Here is a 20472-nt window from a genome sequence, read left to right as displayed (position 1 = left end):
TATTTTACTTCACTTTATGTACTTACTAATATGACATTATAATTTCCTATGTATATATTGTACATTTCTGTTTTAGATATGTTTTCGTATTTCTTAAGTTAAGCTACGATTATGAAGTAACTATCGTGAAAGTAATATAATTAAGTAATGCATGCATGTACTTCTAATTCAATTATTTTCATTTGAATACTATTTGGATGAATATAAAGTAAATGCAACTTCGTTAAATAGCAATATTTTACTAGAGTAGAAAGCAAAAGTTCTCAAGAATGTTTGGATAAACAGTCAAAGATAAAGAGACCCCCGAATTTTTGGTAGAAGAATAATGCATAATCTATTCATGATAATATATGTATATATACATATTCATCATTTAACCTTCGATCGAATGCGTCGAATACATTCGAAATAGTTAAGGATATCGCGGGTAGACTGCGAAATCTTGAGGGAGGTGGGTCGACAGGTCGCCGATAAATCCCTTCTTTGATAGGATTCGGGTATAAAAGACTGGTCGAAGAGGCAGACAGCATCGCATTGCATCATTGAATAATACAATGAGGTGCTTAATTGTCCTGTTGGCTCTGGTGGCCTTAGGGGCCTGTGGAAATGTCAAACAACAACATGCTGGTAAGTTACTATTTCAAATCACTATCCTGATAATTGTAATTTTGAAACTTTTGGTAATAGTATCATGGGAATAATTCTGGACCGCTGGTTTACTCAAAATCATCTTCTGCTTGTCTTTCTTCTGAAAGTATAATTGATTCTATAGTAACATTTTATAATTGACGCTTTGATTCTAATTGAACTGTTTGATTTGTTTTATTATATTTCTATAATGGTAACATATTCAGTTAAAGGCATATGTGTAATATAACAAATTCCACAACATTATATTCCTCTTTCGTACCAAAGAAATACTTTCATTTATTTCAGCTGACCAGAATCTCCTTAACAAACAGCAAGACATCATCCAACTGCTGCAGAAGATCTCACAGCCAATCCCGAACCAAGAACTTCAGAACCTTGGTGAAACTTATGAAATTGAGAGCAATGCTCACCAGTACAACAACCCAATCATAGTAATGTACTATGCGGGTGCTGTGAAAGCTGGTTTGGTTCAACCTCAGGGTACGGTGTTCACTAATTCAATCAGCCAGCTTCGGAAAGAAGTTTCCCTACTCTACAGGATTTTATTGGGTGCCAAGGACTACCAGACTTTTCTCAAGACTGCTGTATGGGCCCGTGTTCATGTTAACGAAGGACAATTTGTTAAGGTATGTAGAAGCTACAGGAAGAGAAATTTATTAGCGCATTGAATTGAATTGAAGATGTTTTGTATTGCCCCTAATTTTGCACACGTATTCCATTAAATCATTTTCTTGTTCATCCAATAGGCTTTAGCTGGTGCTGTATTGACTCGCCCAGACACCCAAGGAGTCATCCTCCCACCTGTTTATGAAATCTTGCCCCAGTATCATTTGGATGCTAGAATCGTCCAAGAAGCCCAAAACATTGCCATTCAAAAAGTCCAGGAAGGAGACATTCAGAATATTCTCATCCCTGTTAATTACTCTGCGCTCTTGTCTCAAGATGAACATCAACTGTCTTACTTCACTCAAGATGTTGGTCTTGCAGCATACTACTCCTATATCAACCTTGCTGGATACATTTTGGAAGAAGTAAATAATTTAAAAATTATAGTTAAATATTTAAAGAAGCACTATAAAGTTAATATAATCAATATCTGTCTTGAAACAGCAGGACCAACAACAACAACAGCAACAACAGCCTCTGACTCAACAACAGTATCAAGAACAGATTGTAGGGAAATACTTGCAACAAGGAGGACAACAGGACCAACAAAGCACCATCGCTCATGGAGCTCAATATCTGTATCTTCATCAACAACTTTTGGCTCACTACGAACTTAACCGTCTTTCGAACGGGCTTGGTCCAATCTCTGAAATTAACTACGAAAATGTACAAGCTCTTTACCAACCACATCTTCGCGGTCTCAATGGACTTGAATTTGTTGGTCGTCCAGAGAATCTTCAACTCCAACCTCACAAGAATAAGCTCATTCAAAGTGTTATTACTCTAGAACAAAGACTGATGGATGCCATTGACTCTGGCAATGTGATCACCCCACAAGGCGTCTTCCTTTCTTTGTACCAACCACAGGGTATGAACATTCTTGGTGACTTGATCGAAGGAACTGGTAAAAGCGTCAACCCAAGGTACTATGGAAGCCTCCAGGCTGCTGCTCGCAAACTCCTTGGAAATGCTCCTGAAGTTCAGAACATTTGGGATTACACACCGTCGGCTCTTGAACTTGGACAAACTGCTGTTCACGATCCAGCCTTCTACCAACTGTTCAAAAAGGTCATGAACCTTTACCAACAATATCAACAGTCTTTGCCTGCCTACCAGTACAACGATCTTGTCCTTCCTGGTGTTACCATCCAGAACGTCGATGTTAGCCAGCTGGTCACTCTTTTCAGCGACTATTACATCGACCTCAACGGCGTTACTGGACAATCTAACCAACAACAACAACAACAACAACAACAACAGCAGCAGCAACAACAACAGCAACAGCAGCAGCAGCAGCAAGATCAACAACAGGAACAACAGCAAAACGTTAAGGCTTATCTCAAAAGATTAGACCATCAACCCTACCAATACAAAGTCACGGTTCACAGTGAACAAAATGTACCAAGCGCGGTTGTTCGTGTCTTCCTTGGACCCAAATACGACTACCAAGGCAAACCAATTAGTATCTCTCAGAGTCGACATCTCTTTGTTCAACTTGACCAATTCATCCAAAACCGTAAGTTTCAATATTTCTCCTAATTATGAATTATTTCTTTATAATCAATTTATTTCTAATATTTAATATATTTCGTGTTTAGTTCACTCTGGTCAGAACATCATTATTAGGAACTCCCAGCAAGCTCCTGGACAGAGCCCTGACTGGCCATCTACTTCTGAAATTCAACAAGGTGTTAATGCTGCTATCCGATCTCAGGAACCATTCTTCATTACTGAGGTTTGTAAATCGTCTCTACATCGACTTTTCTGAAGAAAGAAAGGTTTTAATGAAATTGTAATTAATCATAATTAATCGTATTTTTATAGCCACACCAAATCTTCAGTTTCCCTGCTAGGTTGTCTCTTCCCAAAGGTCAACCACAAGGTTTCCCACTTCAGTTTCTCGTTGTAATCTCTTCGCCAAATCCACTTAATATGCCATACGGACCAGTAATCCCCGAACAAAACTTGTCGTACCAAGCCCAACAATACCAAATCGTGAATGCCAACCAATACCAACAATTGAAACAACAAGGACAACTTTGGCAAATGGGCGGTGGAGTTCAACAAAACGTTGAGGTTCTTCCTGAGAACTTGGCCAATGCTCAGCAACAAATAGATGGTGGTCTATCAATAATAATAAAAACTCGGCGATCATTATATAATATTACTAAGCATATATGTAATTTCTTTTTTTACAGCTGTCAGGAATCAGTATGCTAATGTCTACACCAGATACCACGGACAGTATCCCAATACTCAAATCCAGAACCCTGTTGGTCAAGGACAAGACATGACATACAGTATCCAAGGAGTTGGAGTTGTTAACGCTGCTGGTGTTGGTGGTTCAAAATCCTTAGGATTACACGGACAACATATCGCAGTTCAAAGCCAACAACAAATAGTACAACAAGCTCAACAGATCCAACAACAAATACAAGCGGCAACAGCAGCAGCTCAACAAGGACAACAGGGACAACATCAGGGCCAGGGTGCTCGAATGATTTGGAATGCACAACAACAACAACAACAACAACAACAACAACAACAACAATTGCATCACGGACAACATATTAACAGGTGGTCTCCATCTCACATTGCTCAATCTGTCGTCCAATCTGCATCACAAGGACTGCAAGCACTATCTGGTCTGGCTGGTGCACAAGGTCTGCAGGGTGCGCAGGGTGCTCAAGGTGTTCAAGGTGTCTCTGGCGTCAAAGGTATAGCTGGTGTCCAAGGTGTAGCTGGCGTCCAAGGTGTAGCTGGCGTTCAAGGTGTAGCTGGCGTTCAAGGTGTAGCTGGCGTTCAAGGTGTAGCTGGCGTCCAAGGTGTAGCTGGCGTCCAAGGTGTTCAAGGAGTCCAAAGTGCAGCTGGCGTTCAAGGTGTAGCTGGCGTCCAAGGTGTTCAAGGAGTCCAGGGTACGCAACAAGGCGGAATTCAAGGCGGAGTACAAGGCCTGTCTGCTGTTCTGCAAGGAGGAGTATCGTCGCAAAGTTGGGGAATCGGACAAGGTTTACAAGGAGTGAATGTTCCGTATGGCATGCATGGAGCCCAAGGTATCGGAGGAGTTCGATCTTGGCCAAACTCTCAAGTCCAAGGTGGAATCTCAGGAAGTGGCATCGTCGCTAGCGGACAACAACACGCTGGTGGCTTCCAAGGAATCTACGCACAAGCGCAAACTGTTCAGGACCCATCTGTCAGCGAATACTACCAGAACAAACCAATCTCTGAAATCATCGGTGGTGCCATCTCCCTCGATGGCAAACCTCTCGGCTTCCCTCTGGAAAGACCGTTGGCTCCTGGTGCTCTCAGCGTTTCCAACATCTTCGTGCAAGACGTTCTCGTCTTCCACCAAGGTCAACCCACCAACGACATCACTCAGCCATAAATGTTCCTACGGCGAAGCGCGCCTTGTTAGAAGTCGTGTGAAGATGGTTTATACGACGGACTTATCGCGCACGAGATGTTATTAATGTTAATAATTAAAGAAAAGATTTATTAATGTATCAATTGTAATGAATAAATTGCCGTCAAGAGCAAATGTTTATTATAAAATCTGGTCTTCTGCGTGTACACTTTATTCGCTTCTTGCAAATACAACGACTTACTCTTTCGAATTACAGAGTATTTAAGTGGAGTAGGATTTTTAATAAATAACAAATGAAAAATGTATATCACCGTTTTATTAAACAAGTTTCAAGATACTCTAGTGCCAACAAAAATATTAAAATAATATTTTAAACGTATTGTCTTCGATGTCGCTCTGCCAATTGTTTGCAAACCATGATTATTCTCCGGTCATCATCTCCATGAATTCTAAAAATATAATAATCACGTAGAATCTAATTACTCGAGGCAATAATAATTTAATTTGAGAATTTTGCAAGGAAAATGAAGAAAAGAAGCAAACACATACCATCGAAATCAACTGTGCCCGATCCATCAGTATCAATTTCAGCAATTATACCGTCTAAATCCGCGCTAGTGAGCTTGTCATCCAGAGCAGCAAGAATTTCCTTTAACGTAGCCGTCGTGATGTATCCGTTTCCTTCGCGATCGTACAAACGGAAGGCCTCTTTCAATTCTTCCTGCATCGCCTCGGCATCTTCTTCTTCTAAGAATCGACCAGCGATTTTGCAGAAGGTATCGAAGTTCACCTTACCAGTCCCTTCTGGATCGTTCTCCGCGATGATAGCGTTCAAATCTGCATCATCGAACAGTTGACCCATCGTGTTCAATATCGTTGAAATCTTCAGCGTGTCGATGAAGCCGCTTTTCGTCGTATCGAACATTTGGAACGCTTTTCGCATCACAGCCATTTTTTGCTCATCTTCCTCCTGTAAAGCAACAATTCAATTTGCATCACGTTTTTTCATTAAAAAAAAAAAAAAAAAAATCGTACGTATAATCAATCTCCTCTTTTTATTTATTATTAATCTTCGGCAACTATTCCTTCTCACAATTATTTACTGTGTACATGTAAATTTCGTTTTTTTTTTTTTTTTTTTTATTCACTTTTATAAAAGAAAATCACTAATAAGGCAATGATTTTTGTGCGAAGGCGAGTAAACGTCGAATCGAACACAAAGTGAGGGCAAACGTTTACGCGACTCTTACCATGGTGACGGATATCTCGCACGGCGGACGACGGATACCTGAAGTGCCGCGGCTTTTCCGTCCCGGTATAAAGACATCCACAGCGTCTGGTAAACCAGCTAGAAAACTGGTGGGCGCAAAAATAGAGCGACGCGACGAAAAATGAAATATGTTATAAGTGGGTCCTCCGTGATGTCGGAAGGCCGACGCTAAATCACACGAGATTGCAATTCGAATTGCATGATCACCTGTACACATTGATCACACATCTTAAATTATATCATCGGAACGCGGTGGTCGTTGGTGTATTACTGGATCGTGGATTATTTTCACTCGTTACAGCAACAATCGCCGTTTCCTCCGGTATATTTAAAGATTCCAATAACATAGACGTTACGTTTCGGATTTCCGATTAAGAAGAAAATGTAGGAGGAAATATAAAAGGTGAGAAAACCGGGTATCATGCAAATATCATGTTCATTCGTGAAATGCTAGAGAGTGTAAAGAAAAAAAAAAATTGGATATTATTTATCTTAACAAATATATTAACATTCGATAGTTTACAGAGTAAAAATTTCATTATCGCGGATACGATCCAATGTCATCAAACGGGCGTTGATTACGCAAATCTTCTCCCCGCGAGTATCTATCTTCGAGCAAATAATTCCTATGCGATAAAAAAGTACATCTACATGCAATTTTCAGACACGTCGCTGTTCTTAGATTCGGCTGCCCACGCATTGCAAACCATTACAACACCCACCTTCCACCTGGTTTGCTCTAACAACAAAAATATAACGAGCCTTCGGACTCTTTCAAGACGATTCATCAACGATTCTCACGCATTTTCCAGATTCGAGAAAATAGGTCGGTGGCCATTTTCTGCAAATGCGAACAGAATACGGCTGTTCCGTGGATATTATTCTACCTGACTCCATAAACATTCCAAAACTGTCTGTACTAACTCTGTTTAGTCGTATCAACGTACCGTTAATCATATAAACAATGGCAAAGCATCGTTTACCTTAATTTCTATTAATATTCAAGCTGTCCATTTATAATATTTTCTTCGTATGATTTACAAGGCAAATCATTTTTGCAATTTTTATATTCTAATCTTGGTCTTGTTTCAAAAAGTGTAAAGTTTCTTACTAACTTTTAAGAAAGATCTCAGTCTAGAATCGAAACGATCGATCATCGTATGATTGATCGATAATCCTACAGCCTGAATATTTTTCTCGTACATAAAAACATTTTTAACGATGAAAGAATATGAGAACAAATAAGGTAACAAGACGAAGGCTATTTTGTTTTCTGATCTCTAACTAACGAAATAAAATAAATCCGCTTCGTATCGTATCGTTAACTTATAAATAAACTGCGAATGTTTATGCAAATCTATATTCTTCTACGCATGGATGAAGAATTGAACAGTGCTTTGGAGATCGGAAAGGAATCGATGCTCAAGCGAGAAGTGGCTATTCTCAAAAGATAAGTTTACGGCTATAAATAATATGTACCAGGTGATTAATCAGACACGATAGACGTGTGTATACAAGATCTTCGCTTTGGATGTCAGTGGAATGTAAAACGTTTGTACCGAACCCATTTTCATTCAGTCGATGCTCGTTTGAAAATGCCGTGGGCGCATACGAAGATCGGCCAACAGATACGTTATACGTAAATTTGTCTCATTAGAAATATTTTCGGTTGCCAGCGCATCATCGTCATTACCATCGTCGTCGTGGTTGTCGTGGTCACCACCGTAGGTGATGTTACCACGCGTACCTCTCATCAATGCTCACCGAGGAGTGACAACGGCGTTTCGAGCGTGCAAAAGCAATTACGTTTCGGTGCCAAGTTCTGAAAATCATCGTCCCCTTGGCACGAGGCCGTTCCTCGGAAGCCGACTTGTTAAAGAGGCATGCGGATACTGCCCTCGGTGATCCAGCATCGTCTTGAAATTAATTCTTAGAAAAATCAATTCTCCTAATAATAACGTCTCTTCCATTTTTATCTCATACAGTACATCGGTACATACAGATCGAGCTTCGCTTGAAATTATTAAAATGTAAAATCTTCCATATAGTCTGTATAGCGTTGGATCGTTATTGCAAGTCGCTTGCAAACTTCAGCCGAGGATAACTTCTATCGCTGTTCAACTTAAGAAGAGCACGTTACGATAAGTAACGATTAGGAGAGCAACGAAGATAACAGATTATTTCGTGTCACTGATATCAAAAAAGTCATTGAGGACCAACGTTGCGTTAACGCAATAGCACATTATCAGCAATCTTTCTTGCAGTTTAGTCAATCTATACGTCGAATTCTGTTTTTTAACGTTATAATTGCATAATTACAAAAGAACTTTTTAGGTCTATTCCCTCTGTCTATTAGATTCCACATATATTTTTTAAATTTCAAAAGATTGAAATATTTATAGCGCTATGATAAACTATGTTTCTTGAAATTTTTGCGCGTCTCTAATTTGAGTAATGGTCTTACATAAGGTATCCATTATTGCTCTGATACAATTTCTTATAATAGTGTTCGCGGATTATAAAATGCTGTGTTTTTAACAAGCAAAAGAGAAATAAATTTCTTAAAGAAATATCCTACGAAGTAGCGAAATTCATTTGAAAATGGATTCTTGATTGTAAAAGTTAAATAATAACCGAGTTTATATAACAAAGTTCTCTGGTATGTGGCATAATTCTGTTCTAATTCTTAAATGTACGACGTGGGTGGTAAAGCATCGTTAATAGTAGACTGTATTTGAATCCGAAAGCCATGAATTTAGCAATAAGCATTTAACGCATGGACATGATAACTTAACTTAAACTGTATCGATACAAATTAGCGAAACATGTCGAATGTATGGAACGGGTGTATGTGAAACATGTTGTCCATTCTAGATGATTCGTATCGATGGGATTCTTCTCGCTATTTTGTAGTTCGTCATCTGGTTGGCCTCCTGCCATACTTCCTAATATAGTGCCGTCGCAACGGTCCTTCCTTGACAGTTTTTCGCTCGCTATTATGAAATTTAAGCTAATTCTCGTTTTCACACGATACTCTAGAAAAGGATTTTTATGGGAATACTTTCTATTCCAATATACATAAATTCTACACGGTATAGTCTATGTGCATACAACACATATATGAATAGTACAATTAAAGTTAATACGTATATTTAATTATTTCGTAACATGAAACTTATTAAAAGAAAATCTATTTAATTTATTCCTATTCCATAAGTAGAATTCTCCTCTCCATACTTTTAAAAATATCTTCCAATTTCCTGAGATTTGAACAACTTAAATATTCAAATCAATTTGGTGATTCAATAACATTGATTAAAAATTTGATAAATTCATTAACAAATGTACATACGTATCGAACGAAAAAATTAAAAAATTAATACCTATGTTCAGAAGAAAAACCCGATCAATTATTATATTTTGAAATAAGATTTATGAAACATGATGTGACTTTATGTAGACAGTTTACTAGAAAAAAGTGTGTAAGAAGATCAATTTATGTATTAATACTACTGTTAGAATATGTACTCAATCAAGATTTGAATGAATTTGCTATAACGATTTGAAAAAAAATGGGTCATTTGAAAGGAAATGGGTGGGTGGAAATGATTTCCTTTAGCGTTTAGAGAATCTCCGTAGAATCGTCGGTAAGAAAGTTTCTTTTAAAAAGAATTCATATTTTCTGTCGGTAAATACGAAATTCGAAATTGCGAAGGTTTGGAAATATCGCATGTAACGACGTTAAGCTACATATGACTACATTAAGCTGAGATTACGCTTCTATAGACATCGAAGAATGGGGAATCGTGAAAGTGAACCGTAAGGTCTCGATGGATCATATTGTGGAACGCTTGTATTAGAGGGGGCACGGCTCGCTGTCCGGCCACAAAATATATATATGTATATATGTATATTATATATATATGTATATACATATATATCTATGTCAGCAAGGTAGTGTGTTCGCGGATCGTGTATGCAAAAGTGCTTAAATATTAATCACGTTACGGATGTTTTTACTGAAGTGACGCGCATGTAATAGACGGATAGACTATCGAAATGCCACGGATGTACAGGCATAGCGCGAATGGAAATCCGTGCTAAATACGGATCGCGCAATTTGCAAATAAGCAGTGCCGATGGACGCGGCCATGTTTTCTGGTAGCAGAAATCTTACCCATTAATAATTCGTTAATCGTCGACCACGAAGTGGAGTGTACAGAATGCCGAAATGCGATGTAAAGACAAGGTATCTACCAGCTACGTTTGCCTGGACAGCCCTATTAAGCACCACGACACTCTTCTTCTGTTTTCCGTAAGTTCCGCACACATGTCTACCTTCTCGTGAGTGGCCGCAGTGTTTGCGCTCCTGTTTTCGTTCTTAAGAATATACCAATTTTTTGTTAAGACGTGTGTTCACTATGTATTACTTGGACTTTCTAGCTGTCAATATTACGTGTTTCGATGGGGGACATGGGTACCTGCTCTTCAAGGAGTCATTACCTTTTTTGTTTTGGCAAATTTTACACTAGCAACGTTTATGGATCCAGGTGTTATTCCAAAAGGTATGTTTATACGTGAAGTGCAAGTTTTACAAATACAATTTACAAAAATATGGCTCCTGAAGTAGCGTGATTTTCTTTTAAAGCACCTCCTGACGAGGATAGAGAAGATGATTTCCATGCTCCATTATACAAAAATGTAGAAATCAATGGCATTACAGTTCGTATGAAATGGTGTGTTACATGCAAGTTTTATAGACCTCCACGTTGTTCGCATTGCAGCGTGTGCAATCACTGTATCGAGGTATACGCTTAATGTAATTCGAATGATTCTGTTGTATGAAAGTCTAATTTTCTTTTTATATTTTCAGACATTCGATCATCACTGCCCATGGGTAAATAATTGTATTGGTAGGAGGAATTACAGGTTCTTTTTTTTCTTTCTCCTGTCACTTAGTTTTCATATGCTCAGTATATTTGGACTTTGCCTATATTTTGTATTGGAACGTAAGCAACAGTTGGGCGAAGTGGATACTATCGTGGCGTATCCTTTTTTCCTAAATTAATAATCGCGATCTTACGAGATGCTGCGATTTATGTTTGACATTAATTTTTAAATGATAAATCTCTTTGCTGTAAACACGACTGTATCTTATAATCCTTAAATTTAAAATAGACTCGTACTTATGGGAGTGGTTATACTTCTGTTCATTCCAATCTTTGGACTGACTGGCTTTCACGTAGTACTTGTTTCCAGAGGACGTACAACAAATGAACAGGTAACGGGTAAATTTAACGGAGGCTACAATCCTTTTTCTCATGGTTGCTTACACAATTGCTGTTATACGCAATTTGGACCGCAATACCCCAGGTAATGTACTAGTTAATTTTTTATTCAAAATGTTATACGGATTAAATAAGTAATTACGAATTTATAACATTTCAGTTTGATTAAGCCTGAAAAGTATTCAGGAAAACGGTGCGGAGTTTCTACATCTGAGATATCGACTATAGGCAGTGAGAACCAGGTAAAAACCTACATGGATAGCAGCAATGGTGTTAGAAATGCCAGTTCAAATGCTTACAATAAGGTAAGAGCTAGTGCAACTTTGCTTGATACTTCTGATACTACATACAAGAAGATTTTACAAATGTAAATAGCTCTTCCTTTCTAGCATGCAACTTTAACGCTTTTTCGATGTTTAACACACCAGTTGTACGTAGTTTTGTTATAGATATGCGATTCACTCCGCTTTAGGATGTTTCAGGTTCGTGCTAATCTATTCTTTCCCGCGCTTCAGAGCTTCAATAAAATGTATATCGCTGCTCGCAAATGTAGTGCATATAAACACATTTAAGAAGATGTTGCACGATTTTTCAAGTTTTACAAATTTTTGTTCGTTAATTCCAAGTTTTCTCCTTTAGTGTACAATTTCCAGTGACGATTCTTCCTCTACATAATATTTTATTTTCAACGTTGGAAAAAGATGCAGCAGTTATTTTCTGTTCAGTTCCCTATTCCTTACTCATCCTGGTTGAACGCCAATATCCCTAAGAAATGTGCATCATTTGTGTACAAAAGTGTGCTATGATAATTTGGTAATGAACATTAATTTTTTATTGCAATAAAGATAGCATCAAGTTGGATTATTACTTCCAGTTGTCTCCTGGACGAGATGGGTCAGATACAGACATGGAACCTACCGCGTCGCAATCTGCGGATTGCGAACCCACACCTCCAGTACAAAGACATGGTTCCAAAAGCAATTTCTTCCTGCCACCTGTGGAGAATAGCGAATCTCCCAGGCACCCTCCACCATCGCAACATCGTCATCCAATGCATCACACTAGAGGCAGCCCTCACCCAAGGCCAAGGTAAAATAAAAAATGACAGCAAATGATACATCGTTTGCTAATTGTTTTTCTAATATACATAAGGTACGTTGTCAATACCTATAGGGGAATGAACGGTTCTCGGAGCCATACGCCTGATCCTTTATCGCCAGAAGCAAGTGGTTCACCGGCCACGGCTTCTCAAAGAGGCCAAGGTCAAGGAGGCGCTAGTCCAACAACGCAACGGATTAAAGCTATTGGAGTACCAACTCCACTTGCAATTTCCAGTCCTATTCGCAGGTATACTATGCTTGTCTGTTGCTTTTGAAACGAAAATAGAACAATTACAAATTCAAATTAAACATACCTCGAAAGAAAGAAAAAATATGTGCAAGTGTATATTGTATGATACCATCTTGCGTGATATAAAAAGTTATTGAATATTTGTTCTATTCCGTGGACATATATATATATATATATATATATAAAGTACTTTTGGAATATTTAACTTTTAGATGTATATTTTTCTTTTTTTTTTTTTTTTTTTTTTTCTTCTTCTTTTTTCTTAACTGTACGTCGCGGCGTTTTCACATTGCACAAAAATTTATCTCGTTGTAGAGAGCAAGAGGGAAGCGCCACATTTAGTAATAGTTTACATTGCATTTCTTGAGCACGCTACCAATACAAATTGAACAGTCTCCTTTTTCAATGTCCTGTTTGCTACCTCTCAACATGATGCGAAGCCTGTTTACTTCAGATTCCCCATCCTTCACTATGAACACCTCACTCTTGCTCTTATTCTTTTTTCCTTTAGTCTCTCACCAGTATTCTCACCTTCTGAATGACGAAGGAACGTGACGGAAAAAAAAAAATGTTGCGCGATGTAGATCACAATAATATCGTAGAGAATTAGTTTCTCTGCATGTACATATTACAAGATATATGGTATATAGATAAGTTTGTGTCCCACTGCAGGGGGTGGTAACTGCAAGGAGCTGCTTTCTACCATCACGTTGCAACCTACTGCAGGTAAACACGAACTTCATCCTACGAGGACATATCGTAGTTTAAAGTTATGCTTTCTTGCGTATATTCCATACATATATCTATCTATCTATCTATCTATATATACATATATACATACATATATATGTAGATATTACTATTATATATATATATATTGATATATATGTATATATATATTTTTAAGGAAAAATGCATACTTTAGTCTAGATACAAAAGATGCCTATCAAGTCTGTCCACCTCAAATATCTTCATTATTTCAAGTAATAAGTGAAAATATTATTTGCAAATGTGTATGGTTGCAAGAAAGATATAACAATACAGATTATGACAATAATTATTTTCCAGGGGGAGATATAAAATAAAAATTTGACGATCGATCTTTTAAACGGAGTATTCAACCTTTTGTCGTAAATTTCGATGAAATACTGATTTTTGAGTATAATAATTTTTCTTATTCTATTATCTTCATTATGAAACGTGTTCAGTATATGTGTTTGGAATATAAACAGTAGCTAATAAATAGTTAAACTTTCAACTTTTTAATATTGACATAGTCTCTCATTATGATCATAAAATTCATAAATGAAATTTTCATTCAAAGAACAAGTAAACGTGTTTTCTATTTCAAATTTGGACGTTCATTTAGGAAAAAAGAATTGTGTTATATTTTTTACAACCATGCAACTTTTTCGAATGACATATTCATTTGTTATGTGAATAATGAAGACATTTAAGATGGACATATTTGTCGGGATATCATCCAGTATTATATACATATTTATACACGTATCAGTCGACAAACACGCAAGTAAATGTCCACGTACATATGTATATCCTAGGTTCGCTGCGTTTTTACTTTTTCTTGGATAGATGCTAATTTTTATAACAGGAATGATGCGCTGTTCTCTCTCTCTCCTGTATGTCTCGCCAGAGCCGTATTTGTATGGCTACAATGCTCAGCACTCGCATATTCATCTTGGTTCACTGTATTATTGTGCATTTGTCGAGTATTCAATTACCAAGCGCGGTATTTAAAAGCACGGAGATCAAAATATTGTATCTCTGTTACAGATCAAATCCAGGTACGCCGACGCAGGTTCGTCGGCCAGATTTTATAGGAGTTAACGACGCACCGACTTATTACGATGTACAGCAAGGAAATAATACCGGTGTTGGTGCTGCTAGTGGTGCCGTGGTAACCGGTTATAGCCCGCAGCGACGGTTCTTGTCAGAAAGTGAGCTCGTTCGTCAAGGTACTGATCATTCATATTCAAGAACTAACAATACTGTCGACAATATCCGAGAATTAGCGGGTTCACCTCAACGTGGTGTCTATATGTGGAAAGATAATTCTCCTGGCAGCTATCCTGCTCCAACCGGTACGGCAAATGCAACGACGCATCAGTCACCCTCGCAAAGACCTCCACCACCGTACGATTATTACCGTTCTAATCCAACGAGTCCTACTCAACAATTGTACGTGAATAATCCTAGAGCGGCGTATCATCCTGCGATGAGGGGTGGAGTACCGGTCTTCCCACCGCATCAGTCGCCACAGGTGAAGCGAAAGGCCACGATGGCGACACCGACTACTCCGACATCGGGCGATACTCGACGCAGACCAATGTCTTTCGTTAGAGCTTTGGAAATGACGGATTCTATGGAAATGGTGTCAGCGCCTAATGAGAACAGATCACAACGGCCCACGACGCCGACACCGGATCGTGCTAGTGTTTATGATATGAACTATGAGATATCCGTATAGCCCAGCTTTACGGTCTCCGCACCATCTTGCGGCTGGACGGAGATTGTACAAGAATTGCCGTCATTACGCGTCTCCTATTCCAAAGAGGAAAGAACATATGCCGCTTACGAGATATCCGTCTGAATCTTCGTGTCGTGAAGCAGCTAAATAATTTACATCAAATGATATTATTCCGGTCGGGATATTATAAAGTTCTTCCGGCCCAAATGTTGATTGACATTTACCATACTCCACATCCATCGCCAACATACTTGCAACAATGTTGAGCAAGGCCAATTATTTTCCCGAGGGAACAAGGACGTCAAACGCTGTCGTCGTTCATCTATGTTATTAGTGATACCCGCAGTGTACAATGCGTATTATGAACGATGGTATGTTAAAATATATTCAGTGGAATAATAATAGTCGATAGACAAGAATCTTCGGGAAAAATCGGTATCGGTGTTTAATGATTTCCATTGTGATTTACTAACAACGGAAAATGCATTAGATTCTTTGTTTCGCGTTGAACTCGTAAGAACGTCAAATGGATAAGGAAAAAAAAAAAAAACGAAAAAAAAAAAAAAAAAGAGGTGTTCATCGCCGAGTCTACGGTTAATATAAGACTGTCTGTCTCGTTATTAGCGAAAATTTTTGATTTAGTCATTTTTTAAGGGGTGTTCATTCAATTCGATATGTACACGAAATAAAACGTGTTCATTTATCCGAGGGAGAAAGAGGCGTTCGGACCGATTGACGATCGAAGTAATCGAGTCACGAAAGCGTCAACGAAAGTAATTCCGAACGCTTAACGATAATCGCTAAGCAGGAACAGCTGCTGACGAATTTTCCCTCGTTTAGCAGCGTACACGATTCTATTTTTTAGTACTCGGCATAAAGTCAGTTTAGATTTTGATACCGTGACGTCGTGACTCAATTTCTCGAAATGCAGCATCGATTAATTTTCCTTTTTCTTTCTCTTATCGATCAAAATACACAATTAGACGAGTAACAAAGAAAATAGGGATTATCGTTGCGCACTATTTTTTTAGGCTCGGTTTTGACTCATGGTCGTGTTCTTTTTTCGTTGTGTAACGATACATACGAAAGTAGAGCAACACTGTAAACAGGATGAAAATCGAACCTGCTACTATAGTCTCCTATCTTCATTGATGCAAGAAGAGTTCGTGTCCAGTTAACAAAAAGTTACTTAATCGATTTAAGTCATTATCCGGATAGAATAACAAATTCTGTGTAAAATAATCGTGTAAAATGAAATGTGTAGCAAATTTTTAATATACATATTTAACAATATTTATACGTAAATAATAAAAAAAATATAAGACTTTATAATGATTTCATTTGTTTGTTATAAATGATGATTTTATCGATGTGACCACTAATATGATCAATTAATTTTTACGAAATAAAACGAAAGAACAATGGTTAGAAAGATATACGAAAGAGAACTGTATGAATGCCAAGAGGAAACGGATGGATGGACGAATGGATGTATAACAAGAGAATATTGAGAATATTTAGAATATTTAGGCGAGAAAGCAAGTGATAGACCAGTATGTTTTAAACGTTTACAATGGTGGATGATTACTCGATAATAGAAGAAAGGAAAGAAAAACAAAAAAATTAAACAAAAATAAAAGGACTTTGTTAACAAGGGGAATACAATTTTGTAATATATATATATTGCATAAATTTATTGATATATCTACAGCTACTGTTAAGTTTGTAATATACCCTGCTTAAAAAAAAATTGCATGGCGATTTCTGTATTATGTATTTGTATGCGAGACCAATATTATCGATTATGCAAGCTTAAGGAATAATTGCGAACCGTGTATGCGTAAGGTAATAGTGAAATATTGCGTGCCCAGTTACCTTGCGACAAATTGCTAATCGAATTATTATTGTTAAATAGCACATATCGTTCTGCTAAAGGGCTTATCAAACATCGAATATTTTCAGGCTAAAGAAACATTTCCTCGATGAATATCCGATATCTTTGATAAAAAAAAAAAAAAAAAAAAAAGAAAGGGACAACGGACACACAAAAATGATCAGAAATATTTCTTCCATTGCTGGCGCTACTGATAAAACGCGTTACTCGTTTCCTATTTATTTTCTGATTATATATATTTTTCTTTTTCCTTACAATGAGCTGTGCCAAAACAAAGGAAACATACGATTTTCCATATTTCACTCCAATTATGTAGTTTTCACATAATGAGCATTTAAAAAAGAAGTAAATAAAAGTAAACAAAGGATTGGTACAACGTTAAAATGGATTGCTTTAGAGGATTATGCGTAAGGTGTGACGAATGTTTAGTGTTTACAATTCGGTGTACTTGTACATAAATATTGCTCGTTATTATCACTTAAATGTACATACATATACATTTCGGTACTTACGTATCGCTGCAGCAATCTACAAAAATAAAATTCATGAAATACAAGCTGACTGTACTCTAATTGTGCTAGAATATCTTTGATTTAATTATTTATCGCATTTATTATTATATTTTGCAAGTATTAATTGCGGAGTCTCGTTCTTGTAATTGGGTCAAACCAGATTTTTAAAAGGGCAGAAATTAAATCAAAATTAGATGGTTTCCAATGATCGTATCACGTGGTACATGTAACTCAATTAAAAAAGGTAGAGGTGATCTTGAAATCTATGTAGTGCCTCCATTTCCGGAGTAGGTGTACCTACACGTGATGTATTATTGGAGCTACTTAATTTTGCTTAATAAAATCATCGTCTATCTTGTACTGTCTTAACTATAGTTTGAATAACTATGAGTTAGAATGAATACTCTTCATAAGGAACGAATTTGAAAAGCGCGGCTTATTATACGAGTGTTCATAAAGACGATTATAAATAGCCTTATCAATTTATGAATGTTGATCGAAATTTACACGTGGATACGTAGATAACATAATTATTAAAAGATGCTAATAACGTATATCTTTAATAATTTCTAATTTCAAGTAGTTACAGTATTAAAAAGCACGGTTTATCAATGGTAAAATACTTTTTATGCATGTATTTTTGAACATAACTGTACAAATATGCAAGGAAAAACGTGAGTTGTGTTACTTTTTAAGTTCGTGATAAGAGAAATTTATAATTGTTTCATGATCTTGAAACGACTCGATATTAAATGATATGCAATTTTTACATTTGTCGTTGTATTTAATATGAGTGATACAAGATATAATTGAAACATAACTATGTTAATGTGTTAAAAAAACATTTTTCAAATAACAAATATAGTTGTATCATTTATCTTGCAACTAGTTTAATAGTACATAAAATTGTCGTTTTATCGTTTGGTTAGATCTTCATGAATTTTATGATTTCAGATAATATGGCCGCAACCCGGCGGGAATAACGACACGAGCGCCGTGTCATTTTATTGGTAACTTTGTTTCGTATGCTTCGTAAATCTTGTATGTTATTCCATTATGTTTCGTTGATAGAATAAAGTTCTTAATCGTCGATGTTGTATATTGTTTATATGCAGTATTGTTAAATACGTGTTATTATACTGTTAGATACTAACAACGAGAACGTATTGTGTGAATTGGCGACTATCTTTTAGCGGCACCGTCCGCCATTATTGGCATTTGCTCGGCGTTCAACAAGATTTTCTTACGTTTAGAAGGCCGAAGCCACACCTATAACCTGAAGATTTATATCATACTATGATGTGAGTAATTCGTATTATTTTTTTACCGTTTTGATCTTGTTTTTTTAGTTTAATCGTAACCTCGTCGTTACCGGGTGTTTTCATGTGTACGTAGGGCACGCAGCCGTAAAGATAGTACGGGTAAAAGTGACTCTGAAGTCACTGATAAAGAAAATAAGAGGGAAAGAGGTAGAGAAAGGGATAGAAAAAAGCGGGCTGCCTCAACGTCCAGCAGTGGCAGTAGGTGAGAAGACAAATATTTTTCTGATAGAATTAATAATTAAAAATGAAAAATTATACTCATATATCTCTATTATTCGCATTTCACAGTTCTTCCGATAGTAGCTCAGGATCGTCGTCCACGAGCAGTGGAAGCAGTTCCAGATCAAGCTCTACTTCTAGTACTACCTCTACCAGTTCGGCAAGTTCTTCTGGAAGTTCTAGGGATAGGGGAAGAAAACGAAGCAGAAGCAAGAGTGTAGATGCTTCGCGTAGACACGATAATAAAGAAAAAGAAAGGGAAAAGGAAAGAGAAAGAGAAAGGGATAGAGACAGGGACAGAGACAGGGACAGAGAGAAAGATAAAAAGAAGAGCAGTAATTCTGTAATCGATAAACCGAAACCCAAAGGACGCTCTAGGTGAAAATATTAATCGAGATCATGCGTACAAATAGCCTTACTTGTAACTTCTTTTTTTATTTCATTTAATCTGTATTATAGATCACCTTCACCACGCAGAAAACGTAGGGAAAGATCACCGATTCCTAGACCAACAAAAATACATATTGGACATCTAACCCGTAATGTTACTAAAGAACATATTATGGAAATTTTTTCTACGTATGGTCAGATAAAAATGGTCGATTTTGCAATGGATAAGCTTCATCCAAATCAAGGACGAGGCTTTGCTTATGTGGAATTCGAAACAGCGGATGAAGCTGAGAATGCAATGAAACACATGGATGGTGGTAAGTACAAAATTTCGAACTTTTTCTTACTTATTGTCTTGTTAATCGATACCAATAATTTAATTTAACGAGTATTTCTCCTATATATAACTATAGGACAAATAGATGGTCAGGAAATTACTGCTGCCCCAGTATTATTACCAAAACCACGACCGTTACCGATGCGGAGGATGTCACCTTTAATGGGAAGAAGAGCGCCTCCACGATGGGGTGGTGGAGGTAGAAATACTCCTCCTCGTTATCGGAGACGTTCACCGCCAATTAATCGTCGCAGAAGCCCACGGCCACCAAGACGTAGACCAAGAACTCGTTCGCGTAGTCCCCCAAATAATCCACGACATCGGCACCGTCGCTACACGAGATCAAGCTCTAGCAGTTCTCGATAGCAACCTTTTTTGTACATATAAAATAAGAGCTGAATTTGACCAAAGTCAGTTCATTCTGATTGGTCGTCTTAATATATTAAGCAAAACAATTTTTACTAATTAATTCGATCATATTGACTGGGAAAGTGTATTATGCGTTCAAAAATACACTATACTTATCCACGACGATGTTCATGACAATTTACGTTGTTGTCAATGACTAAAACACCGTCCGTGATCCGCAAGTTCTGCTTTTGAAATATATCTATTTCACACGTGATAAGTATATTGCTATTGATTGGTACCTGAAGGCCGATGACCCCGGATAAAAGAATGTATTCTGAGACATTGTCATACACGATAGTATTAAATATAA

General features: G+C 37.2%; 5 protein-coding genes across 12 annotated transcripts in view; 4 read left to right on the top strand and 1 right to left on the bottom strand.

The window, feature by feature from the left end:
- The window catches only part of Chchd2 (Coiled-coil-helix-coiled-coil-helix domain containing 2), a 36662-nt gene that overhangs the window by 7395 nt on the left and 8795 nt on the right, over positions 1-20472 (top strand). The window lies entirely within an intron of this gene.
- Hex110 (hexamerin 110) lies at positions 470-4869 on the top strand. Of its 4 annotated transcripts, none has more exons than XM_072020603.1 (8): positions 470-627; positions 937-1277; positions 1398-1682; positions 1762-2833; positions 2916-3052; positions 3142-3436; positions 3516-4088; positions 4143-4869. In XM_072020603.1, the coding sequence occupies exons 1-8, from the start codon at positions 555-557 to the stop codon at positions 4700-4702; spliced, it is 3336 nt and encodes a 1111-aa protein (XP_071876704.1). In that variant the 5' UTR covers positions 470-554; the 3' UTR covers positions 4703-4869. The 4 variants fall into 4 exon arrangements, with proteins under 4 accessions (XP_071876704.1, XP_071876703.1, XP_071876702.1 ...); XM_072020602.1 differs by having other exon boundaries at positions 3516-4106; XM_072020601.1 differs by having other exon boundaries at positions 1765-2833; positions 3516-4869.
- Tpnc25d (Troponin C at 25D) lies at positions 4980-10268 on the bottom strand. Of its 2 annotated transcripts, none has more exons than XM_072020608.1 (3): positions 10129-10268; positions 5231-5651; positions 4980-5130 (listed from the first exon to the last, which is right to left on the bottom strand). In XM_072020608.1, exons 2-3 carry the CDS (start codon positions 5631-5633, stop codon positions 5102-5104), a joined length of 432 nt encoding a protein of 143 aa, XP_071876709.1. In that variant the 5' UTR covers positions 5634-5651; positions 10129-10268; the 3' UTR covers positions 4980-5101. The 2 variants fall into 2 exon arrangements, with proteins under 2 accessions (XP_071876709.1, XP_071876708.1); XM_072020607.1 differs by lacking the exon at positions 10129-10268 and adding an exon at positions 5932-6088.
- Positions 10125-17527, top strand: Zdhhc8 (zinc finger DHHC-type containing 8). 3 transcript variants are annotated; one of them, XM_072020606.1, is made up of 10 exons: positions 10125-10266; positions 10395-10516; positions 10600-10757; positions 10825-10997; positions 11130-11324; positions 11400-11544; positions 12114-12328; positions 12392-12586; positions 14384-14565; positions 14659-17527. In XM_072020606.1, exons 1-10 carry the CDS (start codon positions 10175-10177, stop codon positions 15075-15077), a joined length of 1896 nt encoding a protein of 631 aa, XP_071876707.1. In that variant the 5' UTR covers positions 10125-10174; the 3' UTR covers positions 15078-17527. The 3 variants fall into 3 exon arrangements, with proteins under 3 accessions (XP_071876707.1, XP_071876706.1, XP_071876705.1); XM_072020605.1 differs by having other exon boundaries at positions 12413-12586; positions 14384-17527; XM_072020604.1 differs by having other exon boundaries at positions 14384-17527.
- Positions 18398-20379, top strand: LOC139996200 (uncharacterized). Of its 2 annotated transcripts, XM_072020398.1 has the most exons (6): positions 18398-18501; positions 18747-18784; positions 18879-19007; positions 19094-19402; positions 19484-19731; positions 19828-20379. In XM_072020398.1, exons 2-6 carry the CDS (start codon positions 18780-18782, stop codon positions 20115-20117), a joined length of 981 nt encoding a protein of 326 aa, XP_071876499.1. In that variant the 5' UTR covers positions 18398-18501; positions 18747-18779; the 3' UTR covers positions 20118-20379. The 2 variants fall into 2 exon arrangements, with proteins under 2 accessions (XP_071876499.1, XP_071876498.1); XM_072020397.1 differs by lacking the exon at positions 18398-18501 and having other exon boundaries at positions 18503-18784.

The sequence above is a fragment of the Bombus fervidus genome, chromosome 17 (genome assembly GCF_041682495.2).
Source record: "Bombus fervidus isolate BK054 chromosome 17, iyBomFerv1, whole genome shotgun sequence".
In the NCBI taxonomy this organism is placed as follows: Eukaryota; Metazoa; Arthropoda; class Insecta; order Hymenoptera; family Apidae; genus Bombus; species Bombus fervidus.
The sequence above is the reverse complement of the archived record's forward strand: the minus strand, read 5'-3'. Positions and strand labels throughout refer to the sequence as shown.

What these genes read in the sequence shown, in the direction of transcription:
- LOC139996200 (XM_072020398.1), top strand. An exon ending in ACGTCCAGCAGTGGCAGTAG is followed by an intron (nt 19,008 to 19,093) that starts GTGAGAAGACAA and finishes CGCATTTCACAG; the next exon opens with TTCTTCCGATAGTAGCTCAG. An exon ending in AATGAAACACATGGATGGTG is followed by an intron (nt 19,732 to 19,827) that starts GTAAGTACAAAA and finishes ATATAACTATAG; the next exon opens with GACAAATAGATGGTCAGGAA.
- Zdhhc8 (XM_072020604.1), top strand. Translation starts at nt 10,175, where the DNA reads ATGCCGAAATGCGATGTAAAGACAAGGTATCTACCAGCTACGTTTGCC. An exon ending in TTTGGACCGCAATACCCCAG is followed by an intron (nt 11,325 to 11,399) that starts GTAATGTACTAG and finishes ATAACATTTCAG; the next exon opens with TTTGATTAAGCCTGAAAAGT. An exon ending in AGCCCTCACCCAAGGCCAAG is followed by an intron (nt 12,329 to 12,391) that starts GTAAAATAAAAA and finishes AATATACATAAG; the next exon opens with GTACGTTGTCAATACCTATA.
- Hex110 (XM_072020600.1), top strand. Translation starts at nt 555, where the DNA reads ATGAGGTGCTTAATTGTCCTGTTGGCTCTGGTGGCCTTAGGGGCCTGT. An exon ending in CTGGATACATTTTGGAAGAA is followed by an intron (nt 1,683 to 1,761) that starts GTAAATAATTTA and finishes GTCTTGAAACAG; the next exon opens with CAGGACCAACAACAACAACA. An exon ending in TGACCAATTCATCCAAAACC is followed by an intron (nt 2,834 to 2,915) that starts GTAAGTTTCAAT and finishes TTTCGTGTTTAG; the next exon opens with TTCACTCTGGTCAGAACATC.
- Tpnc25d (XM_072020607.1), bottom strand. An exon ending in GGGCACAGTTGATTTCGATG is followed by an intron (nt 5,131 to 5,230) that starts GTATGTGTTTGC and finishes TTATATTTTTAG; the next exon opens with AATTCATGGAGATGATGACC.